The 25,309-nt window shown below is 45.6% G+C and overlaps 1 protein-coding gene across 3 annotated transcripts in view; it reads right to left on the bottom strand.

Annotated features, from left to right (window-relative positions):
* LIPA (lipase A, lysosomal acid type) overlaps window positions 1–24,868 on the bottom strand; it is a 58,777-nt gene extending 33,909 nt beyond the window's left edge. The window contains exons 1-3 of one of the 3 annotated variants that reach the window (XM_038743813.1): window positions 24,698–24,868; window positions 15,310–15,421; window positions 11,573–11,690 (exon numbers count right to left, since the gene is read on the bottom strand). In XM_038743813.1, the coding sequence (XP_038599741.1) occupies window positions 11,573–11,690; window positions 15,310–15,421; window positions 24,698–24,849 (382 nt within the window). In that variant the 5' untranslated portion in view covers window positions 24,850–24,868. Of the gene's footprint in view, window positions 1–11,572; window positions 11,691–15,309; window positions 15,422–22,688; window positions 22,706–24,697 lie in introns of those variants that run through there. The other 2 variants (XM_038743814.1, XM_038743815.1) reach the window with 2 other exon arrangements.
* Between the last annotated feature and the right edge of the window lie 441 nt (window positions 24,869–25,309).

The raw sequence follows: 25,309 nt of genomic DNA, 5'->3' as shown, positions 1-25,309 counted from the left end.
ACTAAGCGCTGGGGAGGTTACAAGGTGATCAGGTTGTCCCACAGAGGGCTCACAGTCTTAATCCCCATTTTACAGATGAGGTAACCGAGGCCCAGAAAAGTGAAGTGATTTGCCCAAAGTCACACAGCTGACAAGCGGCAGAGCCGGGATGTGAACCGATGACCTCTGACTCCAAAGCCCGGGCTCTTCCCACTGAGCCGCGCTGCTTCTCTCATCAAGCAGAAACTCCTGGCTTATTGGCTCTGAGGCACTCTATCAATCAATCAATCATATTTATTGAGCGCTTACTGTGTGCAGAGCACTGTACTAAGCGCTTGGGAAGTACAAGTTGGCAACATATAGAGACGGTCCCTACCCAACAGCGGGCTCACAGTCTATCGGATCTCTCCCTTCTACTCATCCTCATTCCTCTCCTGCTTATACCTCAGCTCATCTTCTTCCTTCCTCTCACGCCCAGCCGCTCAATGGGCCACAAGCTCCCTCCCCTTTCACCTCCCTCCCGTCTGAAACTCCCACCCCTCTCTCCGCGTAGTATTCACTCAATCGTATTTATTGAGCGCTTCCTGGGTGCAGAGCACTGTACTAAGCGCTTGGGAAGTCCAAGTTGGCAACATCTAGAGACGGTCCCTACCCAACAGCGGGCTCACAGTCGAGAAGTGGGAGACAGACAACGGAACAAGTATGAATTATAATGGGACAGGGGCCAGTAAGTGGGAGCAGTCCCGCTGACCAATCGGCCCCCCGTCCGGAGTTCGGCTCACTGGGGAAGAGGGAAGCATTTGGGATCCAGGCCTGTCTACAATCCCTCGAGGAAGAGCACACTGACATCAGGAAAAATGTCAGTCTGGGATGAAGGGCCCTACTGAGAGCTCACCTCCTCCAGGAGGCCTTCCCAAACTGAGCCCCCTCCTTCCTCTCCCCCTCGTCCCCCGTTCCATCCCCCCGTCTTACCTCCTTCCCTTCCCCACAGCACCTGTATATATGTATATACATTTGTACATATTTATTGCTCTATTCATTTTACTTGTACATATCTATTCTATTTATTTTATTTTGTTAATATGTTTGGTTTTGTTCTCTGTCTCCCCCTTCTAGACTGTGAGCCCACTGTTGGGTAGGGACCGTCTCTATATGTTGCCAACTTGTACTTCCCAAGCACTTAGTACAGTGCTCTGCACACAGTAAGCGCTCAATAAATACGATTGATTGATTGAAGGGAGAAGGTAATTTAAAGAGGAAACTTTCCATCTTTAATCACCCCTCTTTACTCTCACCTTCTTCAACAGGGACCCCCTGGGGCTGGACTGATCCTCCCAAGAGGAACTTGTACAGAGAAGCCGCGGGGCTCCGTGGAAAGAGCCCGGGCTTTGGAGTCAGAGGTCATGGGTTCATATCCCAGCTCCGCCAATTGTCAGCTGTGTGACTTTGGGCAAGTCACTTCACTTCTCTGGGCCTCAGTTACCTCATCTGGAAAATCCAGTTATAAAAATTACAAGCTTGAGAAGAAATAGTAACTTCTAAACTCTAATTTAATGGGCCCAACTCTTCCCTTTGTAAAATCGGGATACTGATTGTGCATCCTCCTAGATTCAAGAATTATGAGACAAGAGATACTGTATTTTTAATAATAATAATAATAATAATAATAATAATGGCATTTACTAAGTGCTTACTATGTGCCAAGCACTGGGGAGGTTACAAGGTGATCTGGTCGTCCCCCGGGGGGCTCACAGTCTTCATCCCCATTTTACAGATGAGGGAACTGAGACCCAGAGAAGTGAAATGACTTGCCCAGAATCATACAGCTAAGTGGCGGGGCCGGGATTTGAACCCACGACCTCTGACTCCAAAGCCCGGGCTCTTTCCAATGAGCCACGCTGCTTAATTTTGCACATAATTGCCCCATAATTGGAGCTGTTATGCAGAGTCATAAGAATGAAGTTGAGCAATAAGGGGAATAAAATGAAAAAAAAAGGAGGAAAAGGGTAGAAGGAAAGGAATAAGAAGAGGGCACTTGAGACTACATCTCTTACTTGACTTGCACTCCGCCCTCTAGACTGTGAGCTCACTGTGGGCAGGGAATGTGTTTGTTGTTGTATTGTACTCTCCCAAGCGCTCAGTGTACGGTGCTTTGCACATAGTGAGCGCTCAATAAATACGATTGAACGAATGAATGTTAATCACTCAAAGATATTTATTGAGCGCTTACTATGTGCAGAGTAGGTGTCAGGCGCTTGGGAGAGTACAATACAACGGAATTAGCAGATTCTTCCCCTGTTGGAGACAGTAGTAATAATAATAATGGTATTTGTTAAGCGCTTACTATGTGCCATGCACTGTTTTTTGTTTTTTTGTTTTTTTGATGGCATTTGTTAAGCGCTTACTATGTGCAGAGCACTGTTCTAAGCGCTGGGGGGGATACATGGTGATGAAATTGTCCCACGTGGGGCTCACAGTCTTAATCCCCATTTTACAGATGAGGTAACTGAGGCTCAGAGACGTTAAGTGACTTGCCCAAGGCCACCCAGCAGACATGTGGCAGAGTCGGGATTTGAACCCATGACCTCTGACTCCAAAGCCCGTACTCTTGCCACTGAGCCACGCTGCTTCTCTCGTTTTACTCTTTTAAGTAGACACTCAGTGAATGAGCACCCCTTCCCTTCTCCTCCCCTGGCCTGTGCCTCTTTCTAAGAAGAAACACCCTCATTTCCCCAGCATGAGTCTATCTTTGCCTCACTATTTTGTTCTGTACCTTAAATGTGAGCCTCCCTCTGCTGCATTATTGCCTTCTTACTTGTCTCCTTCTTCCCCGGCCCATGTCACGATCACTGCTTACAGTTGCAGGGTGCGAAAATAACCTTATTTTTTTCTTCTTCCTCAAAAATTGGGGAGAGGCAATTGTGTCGTAGAGGAAGTTATGCAAGCAAGTATGGTGTTTTCCCCTCTACCCCACGATTCACTCCATGATCGACCTCAACTTGTAATCTGATAAGAGAACTGGCATCCACTTCTGCCCTTTTAAATGCCCAGGTAGAAGGCTTCTGGCAGATTGTTGCCAACTTGTACTTCCCAAGCGCTTAGTACAGTGCTCTGCACACAGTAAGCGCTCAATAAATACGATTGATTGATTGATTGACTCTGAATATGAGTGGTTCTAGCGAGTGGGAGGGAACAGACTCAGAGGGACGAGAGGGCGCGGATAGCGCTACCCGAACCGTTAGGCTTACTGAATAGCATTCCAAATGTGTCTATATGTTGCCAACCTGTACTTCCCAAGCGCTTAGTACAGTGCTCTGCACACAGTAAGTGCTCAATAAATACGACTGAATGAATGAATGAATGAAACTCCATCATTGTCTGTTGCCCGTTGTTGGGTAGGGACCGTCTCTATATGTTGCCAATTTGTACTTCCCAAGCGCTTAGTACAGTGCTCTGCACACAGTAAGCGCTCAATACGATTGAATGAATGAATGAATGACTGTGAGCCCTCCGTGGGACAACCTGATTACCTTGTACCTCCCCAGCGCTTAGAACAGTGTTTTGCACATAGTAAGCGCTTAATAAATGCCATTATTATTATTACTTCCCAAGCGCTTAGTACAGTACGCTACACACAGTAAGCACTCAATAAACACGACTGACTGAGTGAATGAATGAGCCTGGGGGATGAGTCAGTTTTGCAGGGCCCAAAGGTGACAAGTGACATTATTACATCATGCTGTGTAGGATAGCCTGTGAGCCCTTTTAGACTGTGAGCCCACTGTTGGGTAGGGACCGTCTCTATATGTTGCCAACTTGTACTTCCCAAGCGCTTAGTACGGTGCTCTGCATACAGTAAGCGCTCAATAAATACGATTGACTGATTGATTGATATCACAGAAGCCACCACAAACTGGCTTTGCTTCAATCCTGCCCTAAAGTCCTGCCCTGTGGGGTGGACGGGTCACCTAGCACCCAGCCCCGACCGACATAGCCAAGCAGAAAGAGCACACGTTCGGGAGTCAAAATCAATCAATCAATCGTATTTATTGAGTGCTTACTGTATGCAGAGCACTGTACTAAGCGCTTAGACCTGAGCCTTAGTCCCAGTTCTGCTACTTGCCCGCTGCTTGACCTTGGACAAGTCTCATAACATCTCCATACCTCAGTTTCCTCATCTGTAAAATGGGGATCCATTACCTGTTGTCTCTCCCCTTAGGCTGTGAGCTTCATGTGGGACAGGGACTGCGTCTGACCTGATTGTCTCTAACCCAGGGCTTAGTACAGTGCTTGGCACAAGAGTCAATCCTTACAAATACCAGAATGAGGTGAGCCCACTGCCGGTTAGGGACTGTCTCTATATGTTACCAACTTGTACTTCCCAAGTGCTTAGTACAGTGCTCTGCACACAGTAAGCGCTCAATAAATATGATTAATGATGATGATTATTAATAGAACACTAGCACTGATCTGGTCTGGGTCCATATTCCCAGATATACTACAGGTCCCTTCCCTAATCCCTGCTAAGTGACAGCACTGCTCCTGAGCAGCCCAGAGCATGCAAGCACACACACGTGTAAGCAGGCATTCACGCCTCTACATACATGTACAAACACACACGCGCGCACGCTCTCCTCTCCCTCTCTAAATGTTCCAAATCGGGCCAGTAAATTTTGAGAACTGAAGAGAAATGTCGGAGATTTGTCGGAGAAATGTCGGAGATATGTTTGGTTTTGTTCTCTGTCTCCCCCTTTTAGACTGTGAGCCCACTGTTGGGTAGGGACTGTCTCTATATGTTGCCAATTTGTACTTCCCAAGTGCTTAGTACAGTGCTCTGCACATAGTAAGTGCTCAATAAATACAATTGATGATGATGATGATTTGAGCAACTTCTTTTCTCAAGAGAGTCAAAGCATGAATTTGTGGATAATCCATGATTTTCCAAAATCCATTTATGGATTCACTCCAGCAGTGCGGGTAACTGGGAGCGTAAAGAATATGCTGCATGGTGCTTCATTTTTTATCGTATGATCAACTGACCACTTGAGCAATAACTTAAATTCCCTCTAGACTGGAAGCTTGTTGCAGGCAGGGAAAGTGTCTACCAACTCCGTTGTATTGTGCTCTCCCAAGCACTTAGAGTAGCTCTACACACAGTAAGCACTCAATATATACCAGTGATTGATTGATTTCCATTGGGTTTTCATTCATTCATTCAATCGTATTTATTGAGCGCTTACTGTGTGCAGAGCACTGTGCTAAGCGCTTGGGAAGTCCATGTTGGCAACATATAGAGACTGTCCCTACCCAACAGTGGGCTCATAGTCTAGAAGGGGCAGACAGACAACAGAAACAAAACATATTAACAAAATCATCATCATCAATCGTATTTATTGAGCGCTTACTGTGTGCAGAGCACTGTACTGAGCGCTTGGGAAGTACAAGTTGGCAACAAAATAAAATAAATAGAATAAATATGTACAAACATATATAGCATATATACATATATAACATATATACAAACATAGAGAAGCAGCATGGCTCAGTGGAATACTACCGATCGATCGACTGAGCTGGGGGGAATGGGGAAGAGAGCTTCCCTAGGCCAATTTGCCCACAGTAAAAGTCGAGAATAGCGGACAGAGCACGGGCCTGTTCTTTGCTTAACAAAAAAAGCAACAATTCCCAGCGAAATGATTTCCTCTTCCTATTTCCATACCCGCTCAGAGTGGCTGGGTGGCTGACGGATCACAAGATCACCGAACCACTGTTTATTTTGGAATGTGTTTCACTGTTACTTTTACCATCGAGGTCTGACTCATCAAGTGCACTGTTTTAAAGGGCAAGACCTGGAATTACGGAACCGAAATTTTAAAGCATTTTTCTCCTCAGAGGTAAAGCCCACATCCAAAAATCCTCGCTGTGATCCACAGAGCATTACGATCTTTTCTATGTGAATCTTTTAAAAGGGCTCTATTGCAGACCGGCTCAATCCATGTAGATTGAGTTCATTTAACCAACTTTCTCCTGTTCGCTGCTCTGCCCCTCAGTTTATTTTAGTTTGTTTCGAAGTCTCCTCTCACTACTTCTCTGCTTCCCATTTCACTGTCTGCTTGTTACCCTTGGGATTGAACCTTGTCACTGTTTCTGTTGAGCCCTATTTGTGGAGAAGTTGAATTATATCTCGGCTATTTCTCCGTTCTCCGTGACCAGCTTCTCTGCAGTTGTTCTTATCCAAATTCCTTGAACGGGCTGTGCACATCCACTGCCTTCTCTTAATCTCCAACAGCTCCCTTCTCAATCTCCTGCAACCTGGTTTTCTCACATTTTGCCCTAAAGGAATTACATTCACTCATTTATTTATTGAGCACTTACTGTGTGCAGAGCACTGTACTAAGCGCTTGGGAAGTACAATTTGGCAACATATAGAGTCGGGCCCTACCCAACACTGGGCTCACAGTCTAGAAGATTACTTCTACACACTTACCATGTGTCAGGCACTGTACTCAGCACTGGGGTAGATACAGGATAGATCGGCTCACCATTTTAATTCCCATTTTACAGATGCGGTAACTGTGGCACAGAAGTGAAGTGCCTTGCCCAAAGACACAGAGCAGACAAGTAGATCGGCTCACCATTTTAATTAATTCCCATTTTACAGATGCGGTAACTGTGGCACAGAAGTGAAGTGCCTTGCCCAAAGACACAGAGCAGACAAGTAGATCGGCTCACCATTTTAATTAATTCCCATTTTACAGATGCAGTAACTGAGGCACAGCAGTGACGTGCCTTGCCCAAAGACACAGAGCAGACAAGTAGATCGGCTCACCATTTTAATTAATTCCCATTTTACAGATGCGGTAACTGGGGCACAGAAGTGACGTGCCTTGCCCAAAGACACAGAGCAGACAAGTAGATCGGCTCACCATTTTAATTAATTCCCATTTTACAGACGCGGTAACTGGGGCACAGAAGTGAAGTGCCTTGCCCAAAGACACAGAGCAGACAAGTAGATCGGCTCACCACTTTAATTAATTCCCATTTTACAGATGCGGTAACTGGGGCACAGAAGTGAAGTGCCTTGCCCAAAGACACAGAGCAGACAAGTAGATCGGCTCACCATTTTAATTAATTCCCATTTTACAGATGCGGTAACTGGGGCACAGAAGTGAAGTGCCTTGCCCAAAGACACAGAGCAGACAAGTGGTGGAGCTGGGATTAGAACCCAGATCCTTTGTGCTCTAGCCAGTCAGTCAGTTGTATTTACAGAGCCCCTTTTTGGCTACAGAACACTGTACTAAGTGCTTGGGAGAGTACATTACAACAACAGACACATTCCATGCCTACAACGAGCTTACAGTCTAGAGAGAAATAGTAACCACTACAGCAATCATATCCGCTGTGTAAGACTGTGTCTCACCTGGTTAATAATAATAATAATACTTATAATGGCATTTGTTAAGCGCTTACTAGGTGCCAGGCACTGCATTGAGGATTCATTCATTCATCTCATTCATTCTTTTCTTCGCTGGGCTTCTTTTTTTTTGTTTTTTGGCTTTTGTCTTTGGAGAAGGATCTGCAGACGAGTTGGCACAGGGAGCGTGGAGTGAAACTGTGCTGAGCGTTTTGTTAATTGTACCGCTACAGCACCCTGCTGTTGAACAGGTGCTCTGAGTGCAAATATCCGAGCCTCTGACCTGATCGTTCACATCTAACTCATCTTGGTCTGGATCTCTGGGTGAGAGGCACGTCTTTTTTTCCATAGAAAAATATCAACATGTATGTTCAGTTTCATAAAACTGAAAACATAAAAGTCTCCCCCTTTTAGACTGTGAGCCCACTGTTGGGTAGGGACTGTCTCTATATGTTGCCAACTTGTACTTCCCAAGCACTTAGTACAGTGCTCTGCACACAGTAAGTGCTCAATAAATATGATTGATTGATTCATTCATTCAATCGTATTTATTGAGCGCTCACTGTGTGCACTCACAGGCCTCCTATAACCTCTTTTTAGTCAAGTCTAATGGACTCCTCTTTGTCCTCATCTTATTGCCTTCAATATTGCGGACTTTCTTCTGCTAGGAACTCTGACCTTGGCTTCACTGGCACGGTTCTCTCCTGGTGCTCTTCTCATCCAGAGGACAGAGCGGCAGCCTGGGACTCGAAAGGACCTGGGTTCTAATCCCGCCTCCACCACCTGTCTGCTGTGTGACCTTGGGCAAGTCTCTTCCCATCTCCGTTGCCTCAATTACCTTATCTGTAAAATGGGGAGTTTGAGCCCTATGTGTGACAGGGACTGTGTCCAATCTGATTGTCTTGTATCTATCCCAGGGCTTGGCACATAGTAAGCACTTGGCAAATATAATTAAAAACAACAAACCAACAGCAAAAAAACCCCTTTGTTTCTCAGTATCATATATTAGATCTTACAATAATAATAATAATAATAATAATAATGATGGCATTTCTAGACTGTTGGGTAGGGACGGTCTCTATATGTTGCCAACTTGTACTTCCCAAGCACTTAGTGCAGTGCTCTGCACACAGTAAGTGTTCAACAAATACGACTGAATTAATGAATAAATGAATTTATTAAGCGCTTACTGTGTGCAAAGCACTGCTATAAGCACTCCTTCTCCCTTTTAACTATAAGGATCCCACAAGGCTCTGTTATAGGTTTTCTTTCTCCCTTATCCCCCACATTTATTTCCTCAGAGAACTCATCCGATCACATGGCTTCAGCTACGACTCACCAGCCCCAACTTCTCACCTCCACTACAATCTCTGATCTCATCTTATCTCCAAATTTTCTCCACATGAAAATAATAATAATAATAATGGTATTTGTTAAGTGCTTACTATGTGTTGAGCACTGTTCTAAGCACTGGGGTAGGTACAAATTAATCCGGTTGGACACAGTCCATGTTACACATGGGGCTCACAGTCTTCATCCCCATTTTACAGATGAGGTTACCAAGGCCCAGAGAAGTGAAGTGGCTTGCCCAAGGCTGCACAGCAGACATGGGGTGGAGCCGGGATTAGAACCCAGGTCCTTCTGACTCCCAGGCCTGTGTTAATAATAATAATAATAATAATAATGGCATTTATTACGCACTTACTACGTGCAAAGCACTGTTCTAAGCGCTGGGGAGGTTACAAGGTGATCAGGTTGTCCCATGGGGGGCTCACAGTCTTAATCTCCATTTTACAGATGACGTAACTGAGGCCCAGAGAAGTGAAGTGACTTGCCCAAAGTCACCCAGCTGACAAGTGGCGGAGCCGGGATTTGAACCCATGACCTCTGACTCCAAAGCCTGTGCTCTTTCCACTGAGCCACGCTCCTTCTCAAGAACCTCCAGAGGCTACCCATTTCTCTTGTTGTGGGCACGGAACGTCTCTACCGACTCCGTTATTCTGTATGGTCCCAAGCACTTAGTACAGTGTTCCTTGGACAATGAGTGCTCAATAAATGACTGACTGATCCACATCAAAAAGAAACTCTAGGGTGTTAGCTTCAACACTTTCGATCTTTTCATTCTCTACCCTACAGCTCACACTCTTCACTCAACCCACCCTAACCTCCCAGCTGGACTCTCCTATCTCCAATCAACTGGCCAAGCCCCGTCCCCCACCTCAAACTCCCTCCCCCTTCCAATCCAGCAGACCACGTCGCTTCCTACCTCCCTACCCCACCTCCTCCAGGAAGCCTTCCCTAATTTATTCCCATCTCCTCCAGTCAGTTCATCCCATCAGCCTCCCTTTGCACTAATAACAATAACGGCATTTTTTAAGAGCTTACTATACGCCAAGCACAGGACTAAGCGCTGGGGTGGATACAAACAGAGTGGGTTGAATACAGTCCCCATCCACAAGGGGAATTACAGTTTTAATCCCCATTTTACAGATGAGGGAACTGAGGCCCAGAGAACTGAAGTGCCCAAGGTCACAGAGAAGACAAGTGGTAGCAGTGGGACAGAACCCAGACCCGTGCTTTATCCAGTAGGCCATACAGCTTCTCCAGTGTGTATATCTGTTTATTTCACTTATTTTATTTTTTTTGGCTGAATTTTCCTGTTACCAGTTGTTATCCAGGCTTTTCTTCATTTCCACTATTTGGATATACTCAGTACGTCAGACTCCGTATCTTCCCACTAGGAAACTAGAGTGGAATCAACAGAAGGCTCTCCACGTGTATTCAGTTAAGTTATGGTATTTGTTGAGCGCTTACAATGTGTCAAGCACTGTTTTAAGAGCTGGGGTAGATATACGGTTATCAGGTTGGACACAGTTCCTGTCTAGCATGGGGCTCACAGTCTTAAGGAGGAGGGCGAGAAGGTAGTTAATACCCATTTTACAAATGAGGAAACTCAGGCACGGGGAAGTTCAGTGACTTACCCAACACCACACAGCAATCAGCAGATTAGAATCCAAGTCCTCTGCCTCTGAGGCCCGTGCTTTTCCCACGAGACTGTCTGTTCACCCACAGACTTCACTTCCTGAATTTTAACAGGGAAGTCTCTGGGTGAGCAAATAAGTGCCAAGTTCAGGAAGCTGCATAGGCTAAAAGCATAGTTCATGGGGGATGTGGACAAATTCATATGTGAATGGCACAAAAGAGGATAAGAGAGGGAAAACGAGGAACACAGAAAATTAGGGATGCTCTAGGATCCGTCCCTAACTACATGGTTGCATTTCAAGGAAGGTGACCGGCACACAGTTTCTCCAAGCATCCTACTAACTCGGACAAACACAGTAATCTGGATTGGGGAGACCACTGGCCTGATCTACTAACAAAGTCCTGTATGATTTCATAACTGGTCGTACCCTTATCGACCATTCTGAGATATAATCAGACAATTTATGTAGCACTAAAAGAGCCATCCATCAGCCATGGCAGACCTCTAGTGATGACCTACATCACTGCCTTCACTTGGGCTGAATCCTAAAATGATAAGCAACTCCTACCATCAGGGAGCCAACGACTGATCCAACAACCACTGCATCACATTAAAATTAGACATGGCCTAATAGATACAGCACAGGAGTCAGAAGGACCTGGGTTCTAATCCTGGCTCCGCCACACGCCTGCTGGGTGACCTGGGGCAAGTCACTTCACTTCTCTGGGCCTCAGTTCCCTCATCTGGAAAATCGGATTAAGACTGTTAGCACCCGGTATGACGGGGAATGTGCCCAACCCGATTAGCTTGTATAAATACGATTGATTGATTGATCTACCCCAGCTCTTAGTACAGAGCATGGCACGTAGTAAGTGCTTAAACGCCAGAATTATTATTAATTGCTATTAACAAATACCATTCCATTCAAAAAAAGAATAAACGATTTTTGTTTTGTTCCCTTTTCCAGAGAGATGACAAAAGACAAAAAAAACCATTTCATAGCAGTCAACTAATTTTCCCTAGAAAACCTCATTATTCCACCTGAAATGTTATCATTTTCAGACCTTCGTTCAAAAATAACGACCAGTGGGATCTCTCACTATATTACGGGATGCACCCTGTGAAAGGTGTAAGAATTCGAGAAACACCGTCATTTCCAAGAGTCCTTATTTTTTCCCCAGAGGAAAAATGCAAACCTTTTCTCCAGTAGTTCAGCCTCCCACGAGGAATTCTGTTAACATTTAGAATATATCCATCTTCCGTCATTACTTTGTACTCTTCGCTGGGGTATCCCCAGTGAGAGATGATCTCGCTCTGCAGGGTGGAAAGGAAAATGTGAGCAATCAATCAATCGAATTTATTGAGCGCCTACTGTGTGCAGAGCACTGTACTAAGCGCTTGGGAAGTACAAGTTGGCAACATATAGAGACGGTCCCTACCCAACAGTGGGCTCATAGTCTAGAAGGGGGAGACAGAGAACAAAACAAAACATATTAACAAAATAAAATAAATAGAATAGATATGTACAAATAAAATAGAGTAATAATAAAGAGTAATAGAGTAATAAAAAAATTAAAAGAGTAATAAATAGAGTAATAATAAATAAATAGAGTAATAAAGTAATAGAGCAAGGAAAGGATCCTGAAAAAGATGGCCAGTGGAACAATCATTCAAGCATGGCTCAGTGGAAAGAGACCGGGCTTTGGAGTCAGAGGTCATGGGTTCAAATCCCGGCTCCACCAACTGTCAGCTGTGTGACTTTGGGCAAGTCACTTGACTTCTCTGTGCCTCAGTTACCCCATCTGTAAAACGGGGATTAAAACTGTGAGCCCCCGGAGGGACAACCTGATCACCTTGTAACCTCCCCAGAGCTTAGAACAGTGCTTTGCACATAGTAAGCACTTAACAAATGCCATTATTTATTGTGCGCTTACTGTGTGCAGAGCACTGTACTAAGCGCTTGGGAGACTACAGAGAAGCAGCGTGGCTCAGTGGGAAAAGCCCAGGCTTTGGAGTCAGAGGTCGTGGGTTCGAATCCAGGCTCCACCACAAGTCTGCTGTGTGACCTTGGGCAAGTCACTTAACTTCTCTGCGCCTCAGTTACCTCATCTGTAAAAATGGGGATTAAGACTGTGAGCCCTACGTGGGACAACTTGATCACATTGTATCCCCCCAGCGCTTAGAACAGTGCTTCGCACGTAGTAAGCGCTTAACAAATGTCATTATTATTTTTATTATTATTATTACAATACAACAGAGTTGGCAGACACGTTCCCTGCCCACAACAAGCTTAGAGTCTACTCATTCTGCATCTCCCACAGGACCTGGGGGGCTTCTTACAGGGTTGGAAAGACCCCAAATTGTCTGTTTTGACCTGTTGGTTCTTCAGAGGCCACCTGCTACCTCTAAGCCCTGGCCGCTTGCTCCCGTCTACAGTATTCATTGAGTGCTCACTGGGTGCAGAGCACTGTACTGAGCGCTTGGGAGAAGCAGTGTGGCCTAATGGAGAGAGCCCGGGCCTGGGAGCAAGAGGACCTGGGTTTTCATCCCAATCCTACCACGGCTCAGTGGAAAGAGCATGCACTTTGGAGTCAGAGGTCATGGGTTCAAATCCCGGCTCCATCAGTTGTCAGCTGTGTGACTTTGGGCAAGTCACTTAACTTCTCTGTGCCTCAGTGACCTCATCTGTAATATGGGGATTAAGACTGTGAGTCCCCCGTGGGACACCATGATCACCTTGTAACCTCCCCAGTGCTTAGAACAGTGCTTTGCACATAGCAAGCGCTTAATAAATGCCATCATTATTATTATTATTATAGTCTGCTGTGTGACCTTGGGCAAGTTCCTTCACTTCTCTGGCCTCAGTTACAGATCTGTAAAATGGGGATTCAATCCTATTCCCTCCTAGACTTTGAACCCCATGTGGGACGGGGACTGTGTCCAACCTGACTGACTCCAGTGCTTGAAACAGTGCTTCACACATAGCAAGCACTGAACAATAATCATAATAATAATAATAGTAATTATTACAATACAACAAAGTTGGCAGACATGCTCCCGCAGCGTGGCTCAGTGGAAAGAGCCTGGGCTTTGGAGTCAGAGGTCACGGGTTCAAATCCCGGCTCCTCCAACTGTCAGCTGTGTGACTTTGGGCAAGTCACTTAACTTCTCTGTGCCTCAGTTACCTCATCTGGAAAATGGGGATTAAGACTGCGAACCCCCGGGGGACAACCTGATCACCTTGTAACCTCCCCAGTGCTTAGCAGTGCTTTGCACATAGTAAGCGCTTAATAAATGCCATTATTATTATTGTTATCATTACAGTGGACTTATAGTCTACTCATTCTGAGAAGTAGCGTGGCTCAGTGGAAAGGATGCGGGCTTGGGAATCCGAGGTCGTGGGTTCTAATCCCACCTCACCACTTATCAGCTGTGTGACTTTGGGCAAGTCACATCATTTCCCTGGGCCTCAGTTCCCTCCCCTGAAAAATGGAGATTAAGACAGTGTGCCCCTGGAGGGACATGGACCGTGTCCAACCTGATTATTTTGATCCCACCTCCGCCACTTGTCAGCTGTGTGACTCTGGGCACTTCTCTGTGGCTCAGTTACCTCATCTGTAAAATGGGGACGAAGACCGTGAGCCCCACGTGGGACACCCTGATTACCTTGTATCTCCCCCCATGCTTAGAACAGTGCTTGGCACATAGTAAGCGCTTAACAAATACCAAAATTATTATTATTATTATTATCCCCATTGGACCTAGGGGCTTCTATACAGGATTGAAAAGACCCCTAATTTTTCTTTCTGCCCTACTGGTTCTTCAGCAGGCCACCTGCTATCCCTGATCCCTGGCCGCTTTCTCCCATCTAAAAGTCCACCACATTAAAAATACAGAGTTAGCACCTGTGACCTGCAGCACAGTCATAACCACAGATCTCAATATCTCCGCTCTCCCACCTCAGGGATTTCTCAACCTCTAAACTCTACAAGTGATTATCCAATATGGGAATCATTCAGTCAATCAATGGTATTTATTGTGCACTTACTGTGTGCAGAGAACACTGTACTAAGTGCTTGGGAGAGAGACATGCTCGTTGCCCACAATGAGCTTACAGTCTAGAGGGGGAGATGGACATTAAAATGAATAAATTAGGATGTAGGAGTCCGCCCAGGCCCTATACTCAGAAGGAACAAAAACACACACACACACACACTCACTCTCTTTCTCTTCCCACCACCCCCGCCCTCACAATTAGACTTTTGTTTCTCCTTCTCCATTTCACTGCTGGTAAAAAAAACATTTGGTAGGAGAGGATTTAAATGATTAGCAATTTAGAGGTTCTTTTAACTGATCCATGCCAGCCTGGTTTTCTTCTACCTCCAGGAACAAGGAGGGGTTGTGTTGCCTAGTGGATAGAGCACAGGGCTGATAGTCAGAAGGCCCTGGGTTCTAATTCTAGCTCCGCCACTTGTCTGATGTGTGACCTTGGGCTAGTCACTTCCTTTCTCTGTACCTGTTCCCTCATCTGCAAAATGGGGATGAAGGCTGTGAGCCCCATTTGGGACATGGATTGTGTCCAACCTGATTATCTTGTACCTACCCCAGCACTAATACAGTGCCTGACAAAGTGCTAAACAAACACCACTGGAAAACAAGGACTGCCAATTCAAACAGGATCATTTCTAAGAAAAAGTGTGGTAAGGTGAAAACAAACTCCAGATAGAAAACAAAATATTTCTTTCACAGACTGTTAATGAAGGCAAAATGTTGTAACAGGGCTAGAGTCAATTTGTCACTTATTTTTGGCCACAATAACTGAACTAATAAGTATTTAGCAAAACAGCTTCCATAAACCATACCAACGTGACCATAGGAAGTAGTTCCATGTGCGACCCTTGCCACAGTTTCATTTTCCAAATGCAGAACTTACGACATTCATGGACGTTTCAGGATCCACATTTTTCTGCTTTCTTAGATGACACTCGGAAAGGCCAACTGCAAGGATCCAGCACACCGCTATGCCTAATGACCACATTTTCAATCTGGGAAAAAAAGAGGAACAAGTGCACAATCACGACTTTCTTTACAAAATTGGTGAAAATAAAGAGAGATTGTTCGTTCATATTTCCTAAACTCTGTTTCAGCTACACCATCTGGGGCCTCTCAGGCTGCTCTCCCAGAAACTGCTGTAACCTCATCCCTCTAGACGGTCAGTTTGCTGTGGGCAGGGAATGTAAACTGCTATTCTGTTCTACTGTACTCTCCCAAGTGCTTAGTACACAGTAAGTGCTCAATTAATATCACTGATTGATTGACTGATTGAACTCAACTGCTGAGAGCTCACCTCCTCCAGGAGGCCTTCCCAGACTGAGCCCCTTCCTTCCTCTCCCCCTCGTCCCCCTCTCCATCCCCCCCATCTTACCTCCTTCCCTTCCCCACAGCACCTGTATATATGTATATATGTTTGTACATATTTATTACTCTATTTATTTATTTATTTATTTTACTTGTACATATCTATTCTATTTATTTTGTTTTGTTGGTATGTTTGGTTTTGTTCTCTGTCTCCCCCTTTTAGACTGTGAGCCCACTGTTGGGTAGGGACTGTCTCTATGTGTTGCCAATTTGTATTTCCCAAGCGCTTAGTACAGTGCTCTGCACATAGTAAGCACTCAATAAATACGATTGATGATGATGATGAACAGGAGACAGGATTTTTATCCTGGACAACTCTGGACTTGCTACACAACTCAGTAAGTTAATCCATCAGTGCTGTTTGAGCACTTTACTAAATGCTTGGGAAACTGGTAACAGCAAGAGCCTGAGAGTCAGAAGACTGGGGATCTCATCCCTGCTGGTCCAACTGCTCGCTGTGTGACTTCGGGCAAGTCCCTTAACTTCTCTGTGCCTCAATTTCCTCATCTGTAAAATGGGAATTAAATCCTCCTCCCTCCCACTTAGAATTTGAAGCCCATGTGGGACAGAGACTGTGTCCAACCTGATAAACTTGTAGTACTTGAAACATCGGAAGTGTTTCAAGGCATTCCAAGTCATTCCCTTCAAAGCCCTACTGAGAGCTCACTTCCTCCAGGAAGCCTTCCCAGACTGAGCCCCCTCCTTCCTCTCCCCCTCTTCTCCCTCCCCATCCCCCCGCCTTACCTCCTTCCCCTCCCCACAGCACCTGTATATATGTATATATCTTTGAATGTATTTATTACTCTATTTATTTATTTATTTTATTTGTACATATTTATTCTATTTATTTTATTTTGTTAATATGTTTTATTTTGTTCTCTGTCTCCCCCTTCTAGACTGTGAGCAACTGTTGGGTAGGAACTGTCTCTATATGTTGCCAACTTGTACTTCCCAAGCACTCAGTACAGTGCTCTGCACACAGTAAGCGCTCAATAAATACGACTGAATGAATGAATGAATGAATGCATGAGTCGAAAGTGCTTAACAAATGCCATTTAAAAAAGGGGATGGGGCTTACAGTTTAGAGGGGGCCTCTAGCCACCTATGGCTAACTAATTTCAAAGAACTTTCAGTCACTCTTTACTCTGGGAAAATTAAAAATATTTAAGTGAAGGATATTCACTTCTTTTTTAAGGTTTTATATTCGTCAACATAGAGTAACAAATGCTGACAGGAACTTATACTGGAACTTGAAAATCTCTCCGTAAATGTCACTGAGAAAAGCAGCCAAGGGGGGTAAATTCTTAAGGTTCCCAGGCTCTTTATCACTAAGCGTTAATGCGGCAGACACAAGATACAGAAACACTTTTCTCTGTGAACACAAAAAAATCACATAAGTCACCGGTTGAAAAAAGGCTTAGAGGAAAGACTCTGTTAATATACCAAGTCATATTCTTGTGCATGAGAGAAAAGGGGCAGGGGAAGAACAAAGACTGCAAGAGTTACAGTACTTTGTCCACTCTAAGCAAGAAAACCGAGGAATTCTCCATCACAAGTTTAAAACGGGAAGTCTCTTTGCTTCCAGTAAGCATTTGCTTTAAACATAAGAACTGAAACTGAAAATACTGAGCTGCTCCTCGGGTAGTCTCGCTACCCCTCAATCAATCAGGTGCTTAGTACAGTGCCTGATACATAGTAACTACTTAAATACCATTTAAAAAAAACATCAATCAATGGTATCTGAGTGCCTACTGTGTGCACAGCACTGTACTAAGCCGGTGGAAGCATACAACGGAGTTTATGGTCTAGCGGTGAGGTTCTCTCCAAAGTCACAGTGTAAGCAGAGCCAGAGATTCATTCAATCGTATTTACTGAGCGCTTACTGTGTGCACAGCACTGTACTAAGCGCTTGGGAAGTACAAGCTGGCAACATATAGAGACGGTCCCTACCCGACAGTGGGCTCACAGTCTAGGGATGGAAGGAGGGTGGAGAAGGTCAGGGGAGTGAGCAGAGGATAAAGCAGGGAGGGTCAGTGTTGCTGACCAGAAAACCTTTCTCTCATGTATGATTTCTTCTTTCTTTTGCCTGCTCCACGCGGTCTCCTGGCACGTGCAAAGACCAAGCCCAAAGAGCCAAATAGAAAACAGGGAGGGAACGGGAGGGTAGAGGGAAAGAAGTAGGAGAGCAAATCGGGCTTAACAACTCTATTGGTAGCGCTCAGTACACTGCTTTATTTCCCCTCCTCCAGGAGGCCTTCCCAGACTGAGCCCCTTCCTTCCTCTCCCCCTCGTCCCCCTCTCCTTCCCCCATCTTACCTCCTTCCCTTCCCCACAGCACCTGTATATATGTATATATGTTTGTACATATTTATTACTCTATTTATTTATTTATTTTGCTTGTACATATCTATTCTATTTATTTTGTTTTGTTAGTATGTTTGGTTTTGTTCTCTGTCTCCCCCTTTTAGACTGTGAGCCCACTGTTGGGTAGGGACCGTCTCTATATGTTGCCAACTTGTACTTCCCAAGCGCTTAGTACAGTGCTCTGCACACAGTAAGCGCTCAATAAATACGATTGATTGATTGATTGATTGATTGCTCTGCACACAGCATTTAGTGAGTACCACTGATGACTGATTCTTCCCTTGCCTTTCCCCTCACTCCCTACAAATAAAGCTCCTTCTTTTGGAAGTATTTGCAGGCTACATCTGATGCTGATTCCTTTAGGAGGTGAATTTTTTTTAAAATGATGAGGTGTAGTAATAATAATAATAATGATGATGGTATTTGTTAAGCGCTTCCTATGTGCCAGGCACTTTTCTAAGAACTAGAGTAGATACAAGGTGATCAGGTCGCCCCACATGGAGCTCACAGTCTTAATCCCCATTTCACAGATGAGGTAGCAGGCACGGAGAAGTTAAGTGACTTGCCCACAGTCACACAGCTGACAAGTGGCAGAGTCAGGATTCGAACCCATGATCTCTGACTCTCAAGCCCATGCTCTTTCCACTGAGCCATGCTGCTTCTCTAAAGTGTACTGACTAAAATACACTACAGTTAAATGGTTCTAAAGCACCAATTCTGCACCTGCAGACAACCAGACATATTTATTGAATGCTTACAGTGTGCTGATCAATATATTAAGCGCTTGGAAGAATACAATATTACATTTGATAGACATGCTCCTTGCCCATAACAAGCCTGCAATGGCAAAATATTCCCTCCCCAAATCAAGCAATTCTTTACCCCTTGTGCTCAGTCTAGAGGATAAGGATTCAATTCAAATTCTCCCTTTCTGTTCCTAGAGTTTTTTTCTAAATAAAAAGTACCACAATTAATAGCTGTACCATTTCTACCACTTAAGAAAGCCCTGCCACACTAATAATCTGCTACAGCAGGAAACAGACGTCAGGAAAGAGGAAGGACACAAACAAGCGTGAACAGTAAGAAAAGGCAGATACAAAAGGCTCCCATGGGGTTCTCGTTGCTTCCCGGAATTCCTGGATGCCCGCATGGACAGGGCAGGGCTACCTCGGGAAGAGGAGAAAGGGGTTCAAGACAAAACATGAAACCTAGTGGACTGAATTTTGTGGGGCTCCAAACCAATCACACATTTCCTGGGAAGGCAAGAGGATTGTGCCCACCTCTTTTTTATCTGGGACCTAAGCCCTCCAGTGGGGGCTGCTGCTAGGGATCTTGATGAAGAGATTCATTCAACCATATTTCATTCAATTGTATTTAGTGAGCTCTTAGTGTGTGCAGAGCACTATACTAAATTCTTGGAAAGTACATTTCAGCAATAAAGAGAGACAATCCCTGCCAACCCCGGGTTTAACTACATCTAGATGATGACACCCAGATCTACATCTCTGGCCCTGCTCTCTCCCCCTCTCTCCAGGCTCGCATCTCCTCCTGCCTTCAGGACATCTCCATCTGGATGTCTGCCCGCCACCTAAAACTCAACGTGTCCAAGACTGAACTCCTTGTCTTCCCTCCCAAACCCTGCCCTCTCCCTGACTCTCCCATCTCTGTTGACGGCACTACCATCCTTCCCGTCTCACAAGCCCGCAACCTTGGTGTCATCCTCGACTCCGCTCTCTCCTTCACCCCTCACATCCAAGTCGTCACCAAAACCTGCCGGGCTCAGCTCCGCAACATTGCCAAGATCGGCCCTTTCCTCTCCATCCAAACCGCTACCCTGCTCATTCAAGCTCTCATCCTATCCCGTCTGGACTACTGTATCAGCCTCCTCTCCGATCTCCCATCCTCTTGTCTCTCCCCACTTCAATCCATTCTTCACGCCGCTGCCTGGATTGTCTTTGTCCAGAAACGCTCTGGGCATGTTACCCCCCTCCTCAAAAAACTCCGGTAGCTACCAATCAACCTATGCATCAGGCAGAAACTCCTCACCCTCAGCTTCAAGGCTGTCCATCACCTCGCCCCCTCCTACCTCCCCTCCCTTCTCTCCGTCTCCAGCCCAGCCCGCACCCTCTGCTCCTCTCCTCACTGGGCCTCCTCCTTGCCTGTCCCGCCGTCGACCCCCGGACTACGTCCTCCCCCTGGCCTGGAATGCCCTCCCTCCTCACATCCGCCCAGCTAACTCTCTTCCTCCCTTCAAAGCCCTGCTGAGAGCTCACCTCCTCCAGGAGGCCTTCCCACACTGAGCCCCCTCCTTCCTCTCCCCCTCCTCCCCCCCGCCTTACCTCCTTCCCCTCCCCACAGCACCCGTAAATATGCATATATGTTTGTACGTATTTATTACTCTATTTTATTTGTACATATTTATTCTATTTATTTTATTTTGTTAATAGGTTTTGTTTTGTTCTCTGTCTCCCCCTTCTAGACTGTGAGCCCACTGTTGGGTAGGGACCCTCTCTATATGTTGCCAACTTGTACTTCCCATGCGCTTAGTACAGTCCTCTGCACACAGTAAGCGCTCAATAAATACGATTGAATGAATGAATGAATGAATATATCTCTCTATGGATTAAAACTGTGAGCCCCACATGGGACAACTTGATCACCTTGTATCCCCCCAGCGCTTAGAACAGTGCTCTGCACATAGTAAGTGCTTAACAAATGCCATCATTATTATTATTAGAGAGGGCGGTTGGAAGAGAAAGGGGACACAAATTTACCCTATTTAAAAAGATGTATAGATATACAAATGGATATAATAAATAGATATAAATATAAATGAATATATAAATAGATATGTAAATATAGACATATCTCTAGATATAGAGATGGGGGTTGGAAGTAAAAGAGGACACCAATTTACCCTGTTTACACAGGAGATCCTGAAGAATCCTTGCTTCCACTCTCTTTCTAGGCTCCAGGCAAAGTGACAGAGTAATTTCATGGTCTTGCTGACCTATCCTACAGCTTAGAAGACCACTTTTTAATCTTTATTTTACATTGCAAATATGTGCATATATACCCGTATATACCCATGTGTATATATCTATAATTCTATTTATCTATTTTGATGGTATTGACACCTGTCGACTTGTTTTATTGTCTGTCTCCCCCTTCTAGACTGTGAGCCCGTTGTTGGGTAGGGGCCGTCTCTATATGTTGCCGACTTGTCCTTCCCAAGCGCTTAGTGCAGTGCTCTGCACACTGTAAGCGCTCAATAAATATGATTGAATGAATGAATGAATTGCACAATTCATAGAGAGGCAGCGTGGCTCAGTGGGAAGAGTCCGGGCTTGGGAGTTGAAGGTCATGGGTTCGAATCCTGCCTCAGCCACTTTTTTTTTTAAATGGCATTTATTAAGCACTTACTATGTGAAAAGCACTATTCTAAGCGCTGGGGAGTTTACAAGGTGATCAGGTTGTCCCACGGGGGGCTCACAGTCTTAATCCCCATTTTCCAAATGAGGTCACTGAGGCCCAGAGAAGTTTAGTGACTTGCCCAAAGTCACACAGCTGACAATTGGAGGAGCCGGGATTTGAACCCATGACCTCTGACTCCAAAGCCCGGGCTCTTTCCACTGAGCCACGCTGCTTCCCTAACACTTGTTAACACTTGCTAACACTTGTTAGCTGTGTGACCCTGGGCAAGCCACTTCACTTCTCTGAGTCTCAGTTCCCTCATCTGTAAAATGGGGGTGAAGACGGTGAGCCCCCCGTGGGACAACCTGATCACCTTGTAACTCCCCCAGCGCTTAGAACAGTGCTTTGCACATAGTAAGTGCTTAATAAATGCCATATTTATTACGACTATTATTATGGGTTCGAATCCCCACTCCGCCACTTGCTAAATGTGTGACCCTGGGCAAGCCACTTCACTTCTCTGAGCCTCACTTCCCTCATCTGTAAAATGGGGATGAAGACTGTGAGCCCCCCCGTGGGACAACCTGATCACCTTGTAACCTCCCCAGCACTTAGAACAGTGCTTGGCACATAGTAGGCGCTTAACTAGTACTGTCATTATTATTAACCACAGACCAGCTCCTAATAATAATCATAATGGCATTTGTTAAGCGCTTACTATGTGCCAAGCACTGTTCTAAATATTCAAAAGCTTTAAATCTCAAGGCGAGTGGGTCCCTCCTGCCCCGCTGACCTCTTTCCGACTTGGCCCGGGGAAGCTGGCGCTGGCGGGCAGGTGGTCCGAGGATGCCCGGGCTCGGTGCCAGGGAGCCAAGCCTCAGGCGGGAGGCGATGGGGCTGCCCTACCCTTTCATTCATTCATTCAATCGTATTTATTGAGCGTTTACTGCGTGCAGGGCACTGTACTAAACGCTTGGGAAGTACAAGTTGGCAGCACAGAGAAACGGTCCCTATTCACTCATTCATCCACTCGTATTTATTAATAATGATGGCATTTGTTAAGAGCTTACTATGTGCAAAGCACTGTTCTAAGCGCTGAATTTATTGAGCGCTTACTGTGTGCAGAGCACTGTACTAAGCGCTTGGTAAGTACAAGTTGGCAACATAGAGAGACAGTCCCGGCCCAACAGCGGGCTCACAGTCTAGAAGGGGGAGACAGACAACAAAACATATTAACAAAATAAAATAAATGGAATAAATATGTACAAGTAAAATAGATTAATAAATATGTACAAACATATATACATATATATTCATTCATTCAATCATATTTATTGAGCGCTTACTTGTGCAGAGCACTGTGCTAAGCGACTGGGAAGTACAAGTTGTCAACATAGAGAGACGGTCCCTACCCAACAGCGAGCTCACAGTCTAGAAGGGGGAGACAGACAACAAAACAAGACATATTAACGAATAAAATAAATGGAATAAATATGTACAAGTAAAACAAATAAAAAAATAGAGAAATATGTACAAACATATATATATATATATATATATATATATATATGTTTATGAGAAACAGCTTGGCTCAGTGGAAAGAGCACGGGCTTTGGAGTCAGGGGCGATGGGTTAGAATCCCGGCTCTGTTACTTGTCAGCTGTGTGACTCTGGGCAAGTCACTTGACTTCTCTGTGCCTCAGTTACCTCATCTGTAAAATGGGGATTAAGACTGTGAGCCCCACGTGGGACAACCTGATTACCTTGTAACCTCCCCAGCGCTTAGAACAATGCTTTGCACATAGTAAGCACATATCAAATGCATCATTATTATTATTATTATTATATATACAGGTGCTGTGGGGAGGGGAAGGAGGTAAGGTGTGGGGGTGGGGAGGGGGAGAGGAAGCAGAAGGCTCAGTCTGGGAAGGCCTCCTGGAGGAGGTGACCTCTCAGTAGGGCTTTGAAGCAGCAGGGCTCAGTGAAAAGAGCCCGGGCTTTGGAGTCAGAGGTCATGGGTTCAAAACCCAGTCCGCCAATTGACAGCTGTGTAATAAATCAGAGTACAGAGTACTAAATCTGTACAAGCATATATACATTCATTCAATTGTATTTATTGAGTGCTTACTGTGTGCAGAGCACTGTATTAAGTGCTTGGGAAGTCCAAGTTGGCAACATTAGGGACACTCCCTACCCAACAGCATGCTCACAGTCTAGAAGGGGGAGACAGACAAAAAAACATATTAACAAAATAAAATAAATGGAATAAATATGTACAAGTAAAATGAATGGAGTAATAAATATGTACAAACATACATACATATATATTCACTCATTCAATCGTATTTATTGAGCACTTACTGTGTGCAGGGCACTGTGCTAAGCACTTGGGAAGTACAAGTTGGCAACATTAGAGATGGTCCCTACCTAACAGCAGGCTCACAGTCTAGAAGGGGGAGACAGACAACAAAACATATTAACAAAAAAAAATAAATGGAATAAATATGTACAAGTAAAATGAACCAATAGAGTAATAAATATGTACAGACATATATACATATATATTCAATCATTCAATCGTATTTATAGAGCGCTTACTGTGTGCAGAGCACTGTGCTAAGCGCTTGGGAAGTACAAGTTGGCAACATCTAGAGACGGTCCCGACCCCACAGCGGGCTCACAGTCTAGAAGGGGGAAACAATCAATCAATCAATCAAATTTATTGAGCACTTACTGTGTGCAAAGCACTGTACTAAGCGCTTGGGAAGTCCAAGTTGGCAACATCTAGAGACGGTCCCTACCCAACAGTGGGCTCACAGTCTAAAAGGGGGAGACAGGGAACAAAACCAAACATACTAACAAAATAAAATAAATAGAATAGATATGTACCAGTAAAATAAATAAATAAATAGAGTAATAAATATGTACAAACATCTATACATATATACAGGTGCTGTGGGGAAGGGAAGGAGGTAAGATGGGGGGATGGAGAGGAAGGAGGGGGCTCAGTCTGGGAGTAGTACAGAACAAGACATATTAACAGAATAAAATAAATGGAATAAATATGTACAGGTGAAATAAATCAATGAATAGAGTAATAAATCTGTAGCAACATATATACATACATATAGGTGCTGTGGGGAGGGGGAGGAGGGTGCAGGCTCCGCGGGCCCCTGACGTGAACCTCACCTGCGGGCAGGCGACGACTGACAGTGGCACGGCCCGCGAGGGGCACGGAGCCCAGCCCACGGCACGCGCCCCCGACCCGAAGGCGCATGCGCGGGGGGATCCGGCCACGCCCCCCAGTACCAGGACACGCCCCCATCGCACCGCGCCTGCGCAGGGAGTCCGACCGTGCCGCTGCCCCGGCCCCTCACACAGCGCCTGCGCGGGGGCTCCGGCCACGCCGCAGTCCCGGCCCCAGAACAGCGCATGCGCATGAACTCCGGTCACGCCCCTGAGCCCAGGACACGCCCCTATCCCGGCCCCTCACACAGCGCCTGCGCGGGGATTCCGGCCACGCCCCTGTCCCGGCCCCTAGAAAGGCGCATGCGCAGAGACTCCGGCCACGCCCCTGAGCCCAGGGCACGCCCCTATCTCGGCCCCGCGCACGGTGCCTGCGCGGGAACTCTGGCCACGCCCCCGTCCCGGCCCCTGGCACAGCTACTGCGCGGAGACTCCGGCCACGCCCCCGGGCCCAGGACACGCGCCTATCCCGGCCCCTCACACGGCGCCTG

Source organism: Tachyglossus aculeatus, chromosome 3 (genome assembly GCF_015852505.1).
Source record: "Tachyglossus aculeatus isolate mTacAcu1 chromosome 3, mTacAcu1.pri, whole genome shotgun sequence".
NCBI classification, from domain to species: domain Eukaryota; kingdom Metazoa; phylum Chordata; class Mammalia; order Monotremata; family Tachyglossidae; genus Tachyglossus; species Tachyglossus aculeatus.
This window is presented reverse-complemented; position numbering and strand designations above follow the sequence as displayed.